The sequence below is a fragment of the Protopterus annectens genome, chromosome 3.part1 (genome assembly GCF_019279795.1).
Source record: "Protopterus annectens isolate FY-2018-M chromosome 3.part1, PAN1.0, whole genome shotgun sequence".
Lineage (NCBI taxonomy): Eukaryota > Metazoa > Chordata > Ceratodontiformes > Protopteridae > Protopterus > Protopterus annectens.
In genome coordinates this window covers 1,494,035,651-1,494,052,854 of record NC_056732.1, presented here as the reverse complement: position 1 = coordinate 1,494,052,854, position 17,204 = coordinate 1,494,035,651, and the positions used below count along the sequence as shown (strand labels likewise).

The 17,204-nt window shown below is 39.5% G+C and overlaps 1 protein-coding gene across 1 annotated transcript in view; it reads right to left on the bottom strand.

Annotated features, from left to right (window-relative positions):
- Positions 1–17,204, bottom strand: part of DLEC1 (DLEC1 cilia and flagella associated protein) — a 2,498,134-nt gene that overhangs the window by 2,369,347 nt on the left and 111,583 nt on the right. Inside the window, exons 4-5 of the mRNA XM_044067561.1 lie at positions 2,006–2,116; positions 1,707–1,882 (exon numbers count right to left, since the gene is read on the bottom strand). Coding sequence (XP_043923496.1) covers positions 1,707–1,882; positions 2,006–2,116 — 287 coding nt within the window. The remainder of the gene's footprint in view (positions 1–1,706; positions 1,883–2,005; positions 2,117–17,204) is intronic.

Genomic DNA, 17,204 nt, shown 5'->3' with positions numbered 1-17,204 from the left:
TACCTATGTGGATCTTTCCAAGGCCTTCAGCAATATCTCTTATGCTGGGATTATTGAAAAACCCTTTCAATTCAGCATTAACCCCATTCATATTACATTGGAGAGCTAATACGCTATATGACAGGATCTATACTGTTAGATCAGGGGCATTTGCTCTGAAGAGAACATTACTGGTGATGTCTCACAGGATCCTGTCCTAGGTGCTGTCCACTTTGTGTATACTTCTGTTACAGGACAGCTGATATCAACAGGATATGGCTAACCTAGTTCACTGATGACTGCAAACTGGCAGCAGTTATCAAATCTCCTTTAGAGACTCAAATTCTCTAGCAAGGTCTGGACTAAACAGATTTTGGTATGATGATTGTGGTCTTATGCTCAATGGCAAGAAACAAAGAGTAATTTTCTTTGGTACATCTAACACCACTAATGTATACCATAGAGATAACATTCCACTTAAGTCTGATCCAGCCATCAGGGGCATGAATACTTAGGGTGATAAAAAAACTCTCCTTTGAGACCATCGTATCTCTGTGGAATCATTCAACCCCATACAACTTACCCTTTGTGGCATTTTCTTGCAGTCTAAAGAAGTTATAGTCCCACTGTATTCCTACATTATGAGACCCATCATTGACTATAATACTCTTTCAGCATGTACCTTGCTAAGGATCTAAACCAACTCACTGTTTCCTCACCAAAAGGCTCTAAAGTTTTAGTACCTATAGCTATTCTATCAGACTAAATCCTTATCCCTCAATGCAGTCTTGTTTAGGCACCAGAGGTGTGATCTCTGCTTAGCCTTTTATGCTATGAATGATCTCACACTCTTTAAACTCTTTCACCTAAACTGGAAACAGTGGTAAAGAAAATGAAATTGTGTCAGCTCCATGAAAACAATTTCGGGGATTACTAATACACTCATATCTTACACTGAAATCACTATCAGTGAACACCAAAGTTGTGTCTTTTTGAAGGGGGCAAGCAGTATCCATATCAGAGAAAATCACCTATACCCCCTAACTTATATATACTAACTCTACAGTTGCACAAGAGTTGAGAAAGTGAGAAATCCAATGTTCCCGGAAAGTCATTTTCAGTGTAACATTTTTGCTGAAAGAGGACTCACTGAATCTCCCTTAGCCAAGTTCACAGGTCTTCAGTCAAAAACTTGCTCAAGAGATATAAACCTATACTGCTACATTAACAATACCAAGCACAAGTATTTAGCCCAGCACATTCCTCCATTTCTGAAGTAGGCTCCTCCTACTTGTCAATCACAGTATTTCTCTGGCAACCTTTAAAAGCAGTCTGAATAACTGCATGGATGATCACAAATGCTCACCTGGGATATGGGGGGGGGGGGATCCACTTAATGGCGGGCAGCACTACCTGTCCACCAATACTAGGTGATAAGGTTGAGCTTTTCAAAGGTTCCCTTGACAGTAAGCTTAGAATCAATGAATAAGTGCATCCTATTCTATTGAGACGAATATGTGACTTCCACATCTGAATGTAAAAATCTGAAATGTAACCCCAAATCATGAGCTCAAACGTGCTCTGATATCTGCAGTCCACCCTGAATGATGCCTGCCTGTCTTCCAATTGCAGTAAAACATAGTTGTTAGCAAAAAAATGCTGAGATTTGCTCACTGTCATGTAAGCACAGACTAGTTTGTACAAAAAATTAAAAACAGAAACAATACCTTTGATGTTTGCTTACTGCACTTGACCTCAGGATTTGAGGACAAAGTTAGAGTAGATTCAGATTCTGCTAACAGACTTTCAGCAGTTTTTATTGATAGTACGGATTCCTCTGAGCTCCTATCCGTGTGCTGTTTAAAGTTAAAAGTTGGGTAGGTGTAGTGGGGTTCTGGCTTTCCTGTACAACAGAAAGAATAAGCAATTCTTACTTAAGTATGTGGATCAAAGTTCTTTTAAGACACTCACTAAGAGAGGAAGGTCTTGAATAATTCAGAAATGGCAATATACAGGAATAAGGTACCTTTTGGTGCGTTTGTCAGAAATGCTGGCTGTGTAATATAATCATCTGGACAGATTAAATTATGCTTTCTCAGTAAAGTACTATCCACACACCATCTGAAAGTAGACTCCACTGTAAGACAAAAAGAAAAACAATGAGTGAAATATGCAATTAAAAGGTACTTGGTACTGTAAACATTTCAGTGCCCAGCTTCAGAATGCTTATAATGAACAACATGACAAGCTATCCAATAACAGTACTCATGTTTTATCTACTGAAGCAGCTTACTAAAGATGAGAGTCTATAGGCTCCCCATTGAAATGTTGGCACTCAAAATGATGAGTGCTGACACGCTGGAAAAAAGATTGAAAATAACAGAAGGGCAAATCATGAACATCACCCTTCTAAACTTCTTTTTTGCAAGGGGGCAAGCTCCCCTGCACCCTCCACCACCCCCAAACTTGTATATATACAAACTCCAAGTTTGCCATACCTTGGAGAAAAGGGAATATTCCAAGAAATAACCATCTCAGACTAAGTATACAGAAGTCCGTTTTTTCAGCCATTCAGTCTCCCCATTACAAGACTCGCTATAATGGGTCTCAACATTTCAAATGGTTCCTGAGCCCATAGCTGCTACTTTTTAACTGTTTAGTTTATGTGTTACTTTGGTAACACTTGAAACAGTTACAAAACATCAGTTTAGTCTCTTGACATTCCTGGGAATAGCTATTATACAGAACTATCTTCTTATTAAATCTGGTCAGGACACAAAGTGGTTCTTCTCACTCACGAGTATGGTAACTCCCTAAGTGCCATCCTGGAGTGGGATATAGCATGATCTATTTAAATAAACTTCATCAAAATTAAAATACATGTCATCTCAGTTAGACTGGCTTTGTGTATGCAGCACACATTGCCCAGAAAGCTACCAGTTCTGACTGGTTGCAATCACTTGATCAAAGGAATGCCTTTTTAATAAACCAGTAACAGGTTTTGAGCTGAAGAATGCACTGGCAATATTAAGCCAAGTTTTCTTGAAATAGACAATACTGACCATGTTTAGTCAAATTCTTATTTTATTGTACAATGCAATTTGATTTTGCTGAGATCATGAAATTTTGGAGGCAAGGAAGATCTAAGAGTTACAGAAGAGGGGCTATATGTGGGCACAGGTCCCTACTGAAGGGTGCAGGATGGTACTACCCCCTATGTAAATGCACTTGTTTAAAGTAAATATAATGCTTTCTGTTGTCTTTATTTTTTTTCAGCTTTTCCTAGTATGATGTAACTTGGTCTGATGAGTTATTATGACTCCTCTGAGCTAATTCTGTCATCCAACACTGGAGTCACACATCCATCCAACTTCAACTACTGTTTATTAAAGTACTTACATCCTAAACACTTGAACAATTAAAATAACATAAGTTTAAATAACACAATATATAAATAAGGTAGCAAAAACAATCTGAGGCAAAAATGCAGATTGTTCTAGGATTGTCATTGAAAATAAAATCAAATAAATATATCTTAAGAAAGCTCTTAAAGCAGGTCAAAGTGAAACATTTATTCTCAGGCAGTGGATTCCAGATTCATGCAGCCTGGCAGGCAAAAGTCAAAACACTAGAAGTTTTAAATCATGCCCTTGGAACTAATACCATCACCTGTGTGGCACAGCACAACAATCCTGGCAGCCATTAAGGAACAATAAGCACTTTCAGGTTAAGAGGGACCCAAGTCATGCAGTGGATAAATAATCAACAACTAGAGTTTGAAAACTACTTGAAACTGAGTAAGATGCCAATACATCCTCTTCAGCATGTGACTAATATGCTGGTAGCAATATGTACCCGAAAGTAATTATGCTACCAAGCTTTGTTCCAGCTGTAACTAATCAATGTAGTACTAGGAAGCCCAAGATAAAGGAGAGAAGAATCCAAATCATGAATGGAAAAGGAGTTGCTCGGAAGGTATTTAGTGCCTAACCCTCATGATATTCTCAAGAAGAAAACAAAAATGACTTGACCATGGCTGTTCTCCAAGTGTCAGATGATCATCAAGGTAAATGTTAAAATGATGCAACTTAAGACCAAGATCCAGCTTTCTGCAATTATAGAAAATAAAAAAGGAAGTGGCACATCAGCATCTCTCAAAGTGACATGCATAGACTAGACTCTAAGACTTCTGTCTTAGAGTTGTTTAATTTCAACCTATTACTAATGACAAATTATGAATAGCCACCAAATCATTTTCAAAAAGCTGCACTCTCACTATAAAGTCCTAAGAGGAGAAGAGTTAACTCTATATATCATTAGCATAACACTGGTGCACTAACACTCTCCTTCAAATAAGATCCTCCTACCTCAGGGCAGCATAAGCACCGAGGAAAATAATGGAGACAAAACAGAACCCTGGAAAACTCTACACTTAACAAGATAAGAGCAAGAGTTCATAAACCACAATCAACCCTCTGAGTATGACACAAAGGATAACAAACTGATCTAGGACATTAGAGGAGAAACCACATTTTGGTAGCATACCATGATCAAGTTCTGATTCTGTACCACCACACAATTTAATAAATGAATGAGGATAGTCTCAGTGCTATGGTAGTGCAAAAATTAAATGGCATGCATCCATAAGTCCATATGAACTTTAAGCAGTACAAAGTTACCTTTTCAGTAACTTCAGTAACAATAACCTAGGAATGGGAGGTTTATATTGTAATAGTTCAATACAAACCATTGTATCTCAGAAGTCTGAGACTGTTAGGAGAAGTTCAAGAAAAAAAGTCCAGATAAAAATTCACCTTGTCCTGTGTCATAAAAGGCTTTTTGAAGAGAAGAGTCAATAAGGCATCACAGAAATGCAACCCTGAGAGACAGATTCAAGGAGGATTTTGCAATATTAATCTGGAAGCTCAGACTGGTCAAAGAGACGCAATCCATGTTAATGACTCTTGAAATCTGGATAAAGACTCTGCAAAGATAAGCAAGTCATCTCAATTAGGAAAATTTTGAATGTCATTTAGTCTGCAATAAGCTATGACTGGCGCTAGACATTTTGTGAATATCCTTGCAATTGTAGATAAACCAAAAGGTAATGCAGTAAACGGATGATGTGACCAAGAAACAGAGAACCTAGAAATACCCTACAGTCTATGTATATGGGAATATGGAAGTAAGCATCCTTTAAGTCTACAGTCAACAAGTAACTCATGAGAGGGATGACAGGTAACAGGTTCTATAGGGTAAATATGTTTAACTTTGCAACGTTCACATACAGATTTAGAAATGAAAAATCTAGTACTGGTTTCCAAGAGGCCTCTTTATTTGGTACCAGGAACATTCTAGAATAGAAATATTTTCCTCTTTGACTTAAAAGCACTAGTTCTATGACATCCTGGGTGTGTAAAGACTGAAGAACCTGAGGGAAAAAAAATTCTGTTTAGTTTGGAGGGTTGGGAGTTATTCTCCTGACAGGATGCTTATGTTTATGTTTTTGTATTGAGTGCCATCTGTAACCCTTCATGCTCTGCATTTAGCAGCCAGGAGTCTGAAACAATCTTTTGGAAATGTTCCCGGCCTGTTTTGGGGTCAGATTTGTAGGGATATTAGCTGAGGGAAAAGAGATAAGAACTGCTGGCACAGCCATTCTGTACTGACGGTATGTCCCTTTTTAAAACAGACCAGTTTTGTATTGTTGTTATTTTCCAGCCCTCTCTTGTTTTGGATTTTGTTTGCCAGGAAAAGACTGTTTTTTTTATTTGGCTTTTTTGTGCAAGACGGAGGCCTATACGATTTGTATTGGGGTATATGAAATATCTTTTAATTTTCTGATTTCCCTCTTTCATGATATTATTTATTTATTTGTTGACATTTGATGACCGGGAAAGTCCAACTGGGTCACAAACCCATTTTCAGCATAGGCCCAGGAAGAAAAGCTCCACAGTCACAAACCTATTTTCAGCATAGGCCCAGGAAGAAAAGCTCCACAGTACAAAGTCTGAAAAGCTGATGTTTAAACAATATTAATATCAATACTTAGCATTTATTTTTAAACATAGATTAAGGTACAAACATTGTAAAAAGAAATATACAATCAAAACATTTATACCATCAGGGAAAGATTTACCTTTAACATTTTTACTGAAGTAGATTTGGTAAGTTGACAAAACAGCTTAGAGAGATAGTTTAATTACTGAGCTGTTGAATAAGGTTTAGAAATAGAAAGTTTTGACTTTTAAGTAGTAGGGGTTAAGGAGTAGTATGAGGAAAGTCGGGCATTAGTCGTAAGCAGTTTAGGGATAGGAGATGAGTATAGACATTATGGGGAGATTAAAAGCTGTTTTAGTCTGTATTGAGGGAAGTTGATAGCATGGGTATGGGTAGAAATAAATAAATTTGTGGCTAAGTATACGTGTGGAAATTATAGGTCAAGATGAAGTGGGAACAAAGTTAGTGTAGGAGGAGCTCAAGATATAATGGTGGATGGAAATACTAATTGTAAGCTTAAAATAAAATTTAGATATAGGGCTTAACAGTAGATTTTATTAAACTAGGATATAAGATTGATGTAAGAAGGCATAGGGCTGAAGAGGAAAGGAAAAGGGGTATGGGTATTTAGTAAAATTGGTATGCATACACTTAGGACCAGGGACAGACATGGGTATTTAGATAGTAGTTTTTCAATGTTAATTTGAAAGTTTTAAGGGATTGGATGCCACCAATATTTGTTGGTAGGGCATTCCATAATTTAGCAATAACGTGGGAGTACATGTTTTGCCCAGCTCCTTTTTGTAGGTTTGTATACTTGTAAGAGTAGTTTATTAGTGGAACGAAGGGTTCTGGATGGGATACAAGGCAACAGGATAGATTTCAGAGCAGGGCAGCTATCTGGGTTGTAGATTATTTTATTAACCAGAGAGAGAGTTGCACTAGATTTAGGTGGTAAGGGAATTCCAGCCAGATTAGTTTTTTTTAGGGCATCACAATGGTGGGTACGGTAAGGTACCCCAGTTGTGAATTTGGCAATTCTGTGATAGCACAATTGTAACTTGTTCTTTAGTGTTGGATAAAGATTAGTAAGAATGGGGGCTGCATATAGGAAGGTAGGAAGTAGGAGGCCATTGCCAAAGGTTACTTTGGTGGAAGCATCCATGTATTGTTTATGTCTGTAGAGTTTGTCTAGTTTGATATGTATTTTTTGATTATGCCAGATATGTGTTGTTCAAAGGTGAGCTTGTTATCTATAGTGATGCCTAGGAGTTTTGCCTGGGTTACTATTTAAATGTGAGTTTTGTTTTGTGAATATAGTTTGAAATCATATGTGAAAGGCTTTGAAGAGAACAATAGAAGCTTAGTTTTATTTGGATTAAGTAGTAGTTGTGCATCATTTAACCAGGTTTTGATAGAGGCAAAGGCAGTTTGAGTAATAGTTAGGAAGTGAGTGGGACTGGTGGAAGTGGAGTTGATAGTGGCATCATCAGCATATTGGATGATTGTGCTTTTGGGGGGGGGCAGTGTAAAGTTTGTCAATAAATATGTTAAAAAGCAAGGGTCCAAGAATGGCGCCTTGGGGGACTCCTACACTATTTACTTGGTATTTGGATATGCTAGTTTGCCATTTGGCACATTGTTGCCTCTCTGCTAGGTAGCTGAAAAACATTTTAGAGTATTGTGGGAGCAGCCTAGTGTAGAAAGTTGTAATAATAGTTTAGAGTGAGACACTGTGTCAAAGGCTTTTGATATGTCTAATAATATTACAGATGTAAATTGTTTGAAAATCTAGGTAGCAGAAGAGCCAAACAATACCTCCTTACCTAAAGCTTAATCTGAGATTTCAGCCTTTACCTCATCAGCATACTTTTGGTTATGTACACAAATATATTTTTGCAGTACTGTAGCAGTAGCAGTGGCCATACATATAGTATCTGCACAATCATGCACAATCTTCAAAGGATGTTTAGATACCTGAAAAAGTATAGAAATAAATTGGTTCAAAAAAAGATCTTTCTTCTGTAGGAAGAGTAGAAGCCATTTCCCTCAGAATGTCCATAAGACAGAGCATACATTTCCACATATGTTGTTGTTTGCCTTTTTGGCTCTTCCCGGTTAGGGGTCGCCACAGCAGAACTCCGATCCGCTAATGATTGGCAGTAGATTTTTTATGGTGCCGAGTTGCCAGCCCAACGCCCAACCTTATATGCCTGGTAATTCGGAATTCTGAAAGCTATAGAGAAAGAAGAAAACAACATTTGCTTATCTATGCAGTTCAGCATATTACCCTACTTATCACCAGGTGAAGGGTTTGTATTGAGCACCAGCCTATTGCCAGTATGAGACACAGTTGAAATGGCAGCTAGGTCTGACCTAAGGTGAGAGAAAAGAAATTTATTAGCCTGAGATACCTTGTACATCTAATCTGCTTTTTTGGAGACTGATGGCTGGGTATCAGGATAATTACAGGCATTCAACACATCCTCCAGGGTTAGCAGTATGGGAGGGATGGGGCAGGAATGAGGTATATCAATTTGTAACATATCATAATATCTCCTCAGTTCAAGGGGGACATATAATTCTTCCCATAAAAATACCTCATTCATGTTGGCAGTTGTTTGATTAAATGTGATTTATTTCTTTCAAGATATTGCAGGAAAAGAGCCAGCTGGACCACAATGAATATCCATGCTGAAAATGGGAAAGAAGCACCAAAACCGGTAAGCATAGCTGGAACGACTCAAACAGAAGGTAAGTTGTTAATGACCAATCAGAAATAGCACAGTTACACCCACAACTCTTTCTCCAGTCCCTCAGGTTATAAAGAGTAAAAGCAGAAAAGAATTCCCGTCAGTACTGTTACAACACTTGCAGACACACTGACAATATCAAAATGGTAGTTAGGTTGTCATGAAGTGAGAATAAGCATTGCATTGACACAAAACCTCCTGTGTGTTCCTCCATAAACTTTTTCTCCCACAAAATTCAAAGTTTACACAAGAAGTACACAATTTTTCACAAACTTAGCCCCCAATACCGTAATAAACACTCTAAGCTAAAAAAGAGGCCCCTGACAGGAAACTTCTGATATTAAGAAAAAATATCAAGTTTCCTAACGTGAAAATACAACTACCGAAACAACCTATATAGCCTCTGGACTACTATAGCAGTAGGACTGATGAATACCATATGAAAACAGCAATAATGCTCTGAATATACTTGATATAGAACACCAGGTTAACAGTAAAAAAAAAAAAAAAAAAAAACCACAAACACATATGCAAAAATATAGTTACATGCTTCAAAATGCAAACTTCAAAATATATAACAATAAACCAATTTAATGAAACATGCAATAAAACTGATTAGGAAGAGTCTAATGCATAACTACAGAAGTAAAGAAGAGTTGAGAGGAGGTTCAGACAGATTTACAGGATTACAGAGTGGTGGAGAGTACAGGTGCATGAGCAAAAGATAGTAATACAAAAGAGGATGAGGAAACACGAGTGTTATTTACAGCTATTTACAAAGCTTTATAAAAATGATATATTTGTAAAAGCTTGTGGAATACTGTGACATTCTAATTAGGTTTAATATATTAATATACTACAATGGTTTGGAAATCCATGTGATTGCATTGAGTCTAAAGAAGATAGTTACACTTGGCTGCTTCTTGCAAGTGGACCTTTTATTTCATTCTGAATTCAGAGTACATATTTGTGTTTCTGATAAAGCATGGAATGGATTCTCAAACTCGAGATACAAGTGCTAAGAAGCTATGGTTACTGCATTTCATTTATTGAGAATGGTGTGGAGACAGAGAGAGAGAAACCCACAGAAAGGACCCTTTCAGTTTTCTAAGGTCCAGCATGAAGAGAAGATGGAAACACAAGCTTTGCAGACACCTACTGTTCCAAATCAAAATACACACACACAACATTAAAGGCCAATTAGCAGCACTCAGTGGCAATCTAAACACCAAACTATGTACATCCAAAAAGTTGAAATGTGGACAGGTACTGCCAGTAAGGTAGTGTGTTGTATGAAAATCTACTGTTACAGTTAAGTACGACTTGTGTAACTCTACTATGTTCATGTCTTATTGGCATTCATGTAGATTCCCAAACCTTACTCAGTCTGGGAGGAGGAAGGATGAAGGTCCAGGAGCCCCTGGAGCATGGTCCTAGTGAAGGCTGCTCTGGATCTAAAACAGGTAGCTAGTCTGTAATGTATCATAAAAGTATGGACAGAGGACCATGTTGCTGCCTCTTGAATACTTCTAGAGTCCATGCCTTTCCAATATGCCACTGAAGAAAAGGCCCTGGTGGAATGTACCTTTACCTTACTGGGATTTGCCTTGCCATGGTGGGTGTAACAAAAAACAATGCCAGAGGACAACCAATAAATAGTGGTTTGCTTATAGACAGGTTGACACTTTTTCGCCCCTGTGAGGGAAATAAAAAGCTTTTCAGCCTTTCTGAAGGGTTTCATTCTGCCACAATAGCACCTGTGCTGCCTTTGCACAGCCCAGGTATGAAGTATACTATCTCCCTTATTCTTGGGTTCTGGGAAGAACCCAAGGAGGTTGATGGACTGAATGACAGTGAATTCTGAAACCATTTTTGGCATGAAAAAGGGGTTAATAGGTAACATAACCCTATCCTTATGGAAAATAAGGTAAGATTGTCCCACCATGCACATTTGCAGTTCAGAGGCTTGCTTTGCAAAAGTCAAAGCAATAAGCAAAACAGTTTTCCACATTAAAAGCTTCAGATCAGCCTGAATGGCAGGTTCAAAAGGTAGTAAGGGCCATTTTTCCAGGACATAGTTGAGATCCCACAAAGGAGGAGTTTGCTTGTGAGGGCATCTCATATGCAATAGTCCTTTTGTGAACTGTTTTACCAAAAGAGAAGAAAAAAGAGGGGGATCCATTGGCAGATGGCAGAGATGGCTGCTAAATGCACCTTAATGAATGCATATAATAAGCCATCCTGAATTAACTCACACAAATATTTCAAAGCCAGAAGGATGCTGATCACAAGGGACCCTCTGCTCCTGTTTACACACCACTGAGAAACCCTCATCCATTTATAAACATAAGATTTCCTAATAGCAGATTTTCTGGTTTCCTTTAACACCTGCTGCACATCCTCATGAAACAAGTATCTAAATGGAGTCAAGACTGAATTATCCAAGTTGTCAGTTGTAATTGCTCCAAATTTGGGTGCACCCGTCACTCCTGAGATTGTGTGAGCAAATCCATAGTATGAGGAAGTCTGTGGTAAGTGCTAGTGGCTAATGCCATTAAAAGGGAGGACCAAGATTGCTTGGGCCAGTTGGAGCTCACCACAATGATTGGCTCCCTATTGAAATGTCAGCAGTTAAAATGCAGACTGCTAAAAAGCTAAAGACAAGACCAAAGACTCAGAGAGGAGCAAATCTTGAAAATTGCTCTTCTCCTTTAAACTTCTTTTGGGGGGAGCCCCCCTGCACTCCTCCATGTGGCGGGGCATCCCTGCACTCCCCCTGAACTTATATATACCAACTCCAAGATTGTCATACCTCAGAAAAAAGGAAATATTCTGAGAAATGGCATCTCAGATTTAGTATATATAAGTCTGTTCTTTTGGCCATTCAGTCTCCATGTTTAGGAATTTACTCTAGCGGGCCTCAACATTTTAAATGGTTACCCAATGGTCTTTGACATTTCATTCTGAATCTTCAAAAGTACCTTGTGAATCAGTGGAAAGGGTAGAAACACATACAAGAACATTCCTGCCCAAGGGACTGAAAATGTGTCCGTCCTCCAAGCATGGCTGCAAGGATATTTGAAACAGAATTTCTCCAGCTGTCTGTTTTGAAAGGAGATGAGCACATCTGTTTGAAGCATTCCTCACATCTAGACTAGATTCTGTACCTGGAATACCATTACATTGAGCTGCCACTTGTTAAGGTCTGCCCAGGATCTGCAGTCCCCCTGAACTTATATATACCAACTCCAAGATTGCCATACCTCAGAAAAAAGGAAATATTCTGAGAAATGGCATCTCAGATTTAGTATATATAAGTCTGTTCTTTTGGCCATTCAGTCTCCATGTTTAGGAATTCACTCTAGCGGGCCTCAACATTTTAAATGGTTACCCAATGATCTTTGACATTTCATTCTGAATCTTCAAAAGTACCTTGTGGATCAGTGGAAAGGGTAGAAACACATACAGGAACATTCCTGCCCAACGGACTGAAAATGTGTCTGTCCTCCAAGCATGGCTGCAAGGATATTTGAAGCAGAATTTCTCCAGCTGTCTGTTTTGAAAGGAGGTGAGCACATCTGTTTGAAGCATTCCTCACATCTAGACTAGATTCTGTACCTGCAATACCATTGCATTGAGCTACCACTTGTTAAGGTCTGCCCATGATCTGCTTAGTCTGTCTGCCACAACATTTTCCTCTGAAGGGATGTATTATGTCTGAAGAGTCAGAAAATGCTGTAAAGCCAGCACTCAGGCCATCATTGCCAACCAGAACAAAGGGTGTGGCCTTGTACCCCCTTGTTTGTTGAGGTACCGCATTACTGTGGTATTGTCCATAACAGCAAGAAGAGGACCTGAAGTCCATAGGTGGTGAAAAACATTCAAGGTGTGGATCACTCCCAACATTTCCATGATATTCATGTACTTCCATGCATCACCGAGCCTCCCAAGTGGCCTGAACTTGCACTCCCACTGACAACGCTTCCCAACTGAAGTTGGATGATTCTGCCTGGACATACTGCTCCAGAAGAAGTGAGAAGAAGGGAAGTTCTGGATTGATACTCAAATGTGCTCTCCACCACTGTAACTTTTGTCTGATGAAGGCCAGCACTGGCAACTGGGATTTGTGGGAATGTAGGTGCTGGGTCCAATAATTTTATGTATTCTATTGAATTTTTCTTATGTGGAGACAGGCCAGAGGTATCATGAGAATCATAGATGACATCAGTCCTAGAATTTTTAGGAATTCTCTTGCCAAGGTGATACTCCTCCAGGAGAATTCCTGAAATATTGTCTGATAGGACAGGACCTTGTCTTTGAGAAGAAAGACATTATGGTGCTGATGTCAATTAAGTACCTCAGAAAGAGGATTGTCTGTGAGGGTGTCAGGCATGACTTCTGAGGGTTTGACTTGAATCCTAACTGGGAGAGTGAGGTCAAGACTTTCTCTAGCAATTCTATACAGCAGAATACAGGCTCTGCACGTCTAAACAAGACATCCAAGTAAGGAAAACTGTGAATGCCAAGCATATCACAGCAAGGAATTTTGGTAAACAGTCGAGGTACAGTGGATAGCCCAAAAGGCAATGCAGAGAACAGATAATGTGAACCAGACATAATAAATCTCAGACATCTCCTGAACTGATGAGCAATGGGGATATGATGATATGCATCCTTCAAGTCCAGGGTCACCATGAAGCAGTGGTCCAGAGGAGGAGGAAGCACTGTCTGCATCGTGAACTTGGGGACTTTGACAAAGGTATTCAGAAAGGATAGGTCCAACAGTGATCTTCATGACTGCTCTTTTTTGAAGACAAGGAAAATTATGGAGAAAAAACCTTTCATTCTCTCCAGAAGAGGAAATGGCTCTATAACCCCTGGGTCCAGCATGTGCCAGAGTATAGCAGAGAATAATAAAGTTTGGCCTGGCAGGTGAGAGCAACCCCTTTTCCCGAACGGAGGTAGATGTTCCTTCCACTGCCACCTGTAACCCCTGCCAATGATGCTGAGCACTCATTTATTAAGAAACCACTGATAGCCAGGCCATCTTGTTGAGAGCTAGCTTTCATGACAGGTCATCCTGAGGAGAACGTGGGATTGAAAGGTGCCAAACATTGACACAGTCATAGACTGGAAGAAGGAGTTATCCCTCTTGAGAAAGGAACCCATCTTGTTAGGTTTGGAGGAGTTCTCATCCTGCTATTTCCTTTTGGTACCTTGTTTTTATTTGGCTGGGAGTTCTTTTTGTTGAGTCACTAAAAATTATCATGCTTACTGAGGGAACCTTGGGAATATGGAACATTTTAGAAAACCCTTGCATCAGTTTACCTCTCTCATCCCAGTGTTTTAGGATCTGATAAACAGCTGTACCAAACACACAACCAGAATCATGCCTTGCATTCATAATCTCATTTTCTAACTAATCAGAAAAGTTTTGGCTGTGTAACTGACCAAACCTCCTTACCACCACGATATAGCTGCATTTCTAAAAATAGTATCAATCCTATCCAAGGCACTCTTTAAAGGATGTTTTGACTCTTGAGAAACATTGGCAACAACCTCTTTCATACAGCCTTTCTACTCAGCAGGTATCAATGTAGAGAACTCATCTAAACTATACATACAGCTCAACACAAACTTCTATATAAAACACTGGTAGTTAAACACTCTGAAAGCTACAATGCTGGACTGCACCAGCTTCTTTCCCTCAGATTCTAGTGACTTGCTTAGTTTATCTTGAAAGATTGGGTTTGAAGAAGACATGGTCTTTTTATTGACAAAGGTCACTAGGGAAATAGAGGCAGAGTCCACAGACAATGGGGCTTGGAGGCCAGGCAGGGCCAAGCACACCCATAATTTCTTAAACACTTTTAAGTACAGACTCATTCAGCAGAGAAGAATTACAAGCTTTCTTAAAACCTTCCTCCAATGCTGGGATCAACAGAGGGAAGATCACCATGCCCGGTGCTTCATCCACCAAAAGATCATATACCCCTCTGATCTCAGGGGCAGTAAATGATTGCTCCCAATTGAATACATCACTAAATCTAGTTAGCATTTGGGAGAAAGAAACCATCTGCTTGGGTTTCTGAACCTGTTCTTCCTCAGAGGAAACTGACTGGTGAGACCCTGACTCTTCTGAAACCTCAGATTCCAGATCCTCTTCAAAATCAGGATAATTGGGTGGTTAAACAGGGATGAGAGCGCCTACATTACTCATAATATGGGCTTGCACCCCTTAATTCATGGCCTGAATAATGCATCTAGTCTTAGCCACCAGTTCAGATGGAAAAACAGTCAGAAACTGTTGTCCTGAAACATGATGGATCTCCTGTCTCTTTTTTGCATACACTACCTTAGTGGGAGTATCCCGGAGGGGGGTACATATTAACACTAGCAATGGATTCTGTACCCTTGACTTCCCCAAATCCTAAAGAGTTTAGTTCTTCTGTACCTCATCTAGACATTGGTACAGCCCTGGAGGATGAGTCCGACCCTCCTGTCATGCACAGTTGTGGTACTATCACCACACCAGGGGATCTGGTAGAAAAAGAAGGTGAGTGGTCAGATAGCCTGTCCAAGGCTACTGTGAAGTTATAAACCATAGGATGAGGCATATTCCTTAACTTTACTTTTATGTTTCTTGGGTGCACTGGGGTAGATAGTGGAGGGACAGGGCACCATATCTGAGTCCAGTCAGAGGACAAAAAATATCCAGAGCAATACCAACTAATGACTGCATGGTCAATGAATAAATCCCACTATTCTCCCTCCAAATAGCAATCTGGTCTGTTTCTGCAGGAATACTATTCTAAATATAGGATCATAGGAAGTTACTAGGCTAATAGGCCTAGGGCCCTTACAAGCCTAGCTAAGTTCAACCCTTATTTCCACGATCAGCACCTATTTCCTCTGTCCACACAGGTGGAAACCCCAGGGTGAATTTACAGTTACCCATCCAATCATCCAGATTGCGTTTGAAGAGGGCCAATGAGATGCTCTGTCTGACATGAAGTGGGAGTCTGTTCCAAAGATGTGGTAACCTCTGGAAGACAAATCTGTCCCTCCAGTAGGTTCTGTTGATGTCACATACCAGGTTAAGGTCTTTAGAGCAAGTAACCCATGCACCATTTAACTTTCGGAGATGCAGCATTTCCAATAAAACAGGGTCAGAGATTGTCTTATATGCAAGGCAGAGATTGCCTTTGAATAGTCTGTATGAAATAGAATAAAGTGACAGTGATTTCAGATGATTCACAGATGACAGATGCTGAAGACCTTGAACTTTCCTTGTAAGGAATCTTTGTGGTCTCTCCAATTACTGCAAGTGCTTGGAAAGGTACATACCAAAAGGGGCATTGTACTCAATTATTGGCCTGATGATGGAAGAGTACACAGAGGTTATAACTTTTTTTTTTCTGAAGACAATGCCCCTACTTATGTGATGAGAAATATAGAACACCATTATTACCACTGTGGAGACATGGTGGTCAAAGGTAAGGTTGCTTACACTGCACTGAATAAAAGGACTGTAGTTTCAGTGACACAATTCAAAGCACATAATGCATGAAAAAACTCCCCCAGTTTTGTTAAAAGTGCTAGTTTCAGCCCCAATTGATTAGAAATATCATAAAACAGTTTAAAACAAGAAGTAAAGCATAAACATAAGAAAAAAAATCCTGTCAGTAATGTTTAACATACATAATGGCACCAAAAATTAAGATTTAAACAAAAAAAGAAGTTAGGTCTTACCATAACGTTCCATCTGAGTTGTTGATCTTTGTTCATTCATTACTAATGGGTTATCGGTTCCGTCCTCGGAACCGAGCTGGCCAATATCAAGCTTGTGTCAGCCAAAAACTCTCGAGCCAAGGTCCTACCCAGAATGCTCTGCTCTCTGTTACCTCAGATCGAGTTTGCAAGTTGACACATAAAAGTACAGGCTACCTCTGGTCATAACAAACCTACAAGACAGGAGTACATGAGATCAACCAAGAACCTCTGGAAAGGGGACGGAGGGTGGGAAGTAATGAATGAACAAAGATCAACAACACAGATGGAACATTATGGTAAGACATAACTTCTTTATCTGATGTTGTTAATCTTCGTTCATTCCTTACTGATGGGACAGAGTCCCCAGCTACCTGTATTCCTGGGTGGCCCTCATGGAAGGACATTCCTGAGCACCATGGAGCCAAAGGAAGCTCTACCTCTGGAAGCCAAGTCCAATTTGTAATGAAGAATAAAGGTATGAGGTTTGGCCCAAGTCACAGCTGAGCAAATATCACTGAGGGAAGCCTTAGCATGGAAAGCTGCTGAAGTTCCCATAGATCTTGTAGAATGTGCTTTCACTCTATGAGGCAAGGTGAGATTGTTTTTGTTGCAGATAAAAGTGATACAGTTTCTCAACCATGAAGCCAATGTAACTTTTAATACAAGATGCCCATGTCTAGGTCCAGAAAAAGCCAGAAA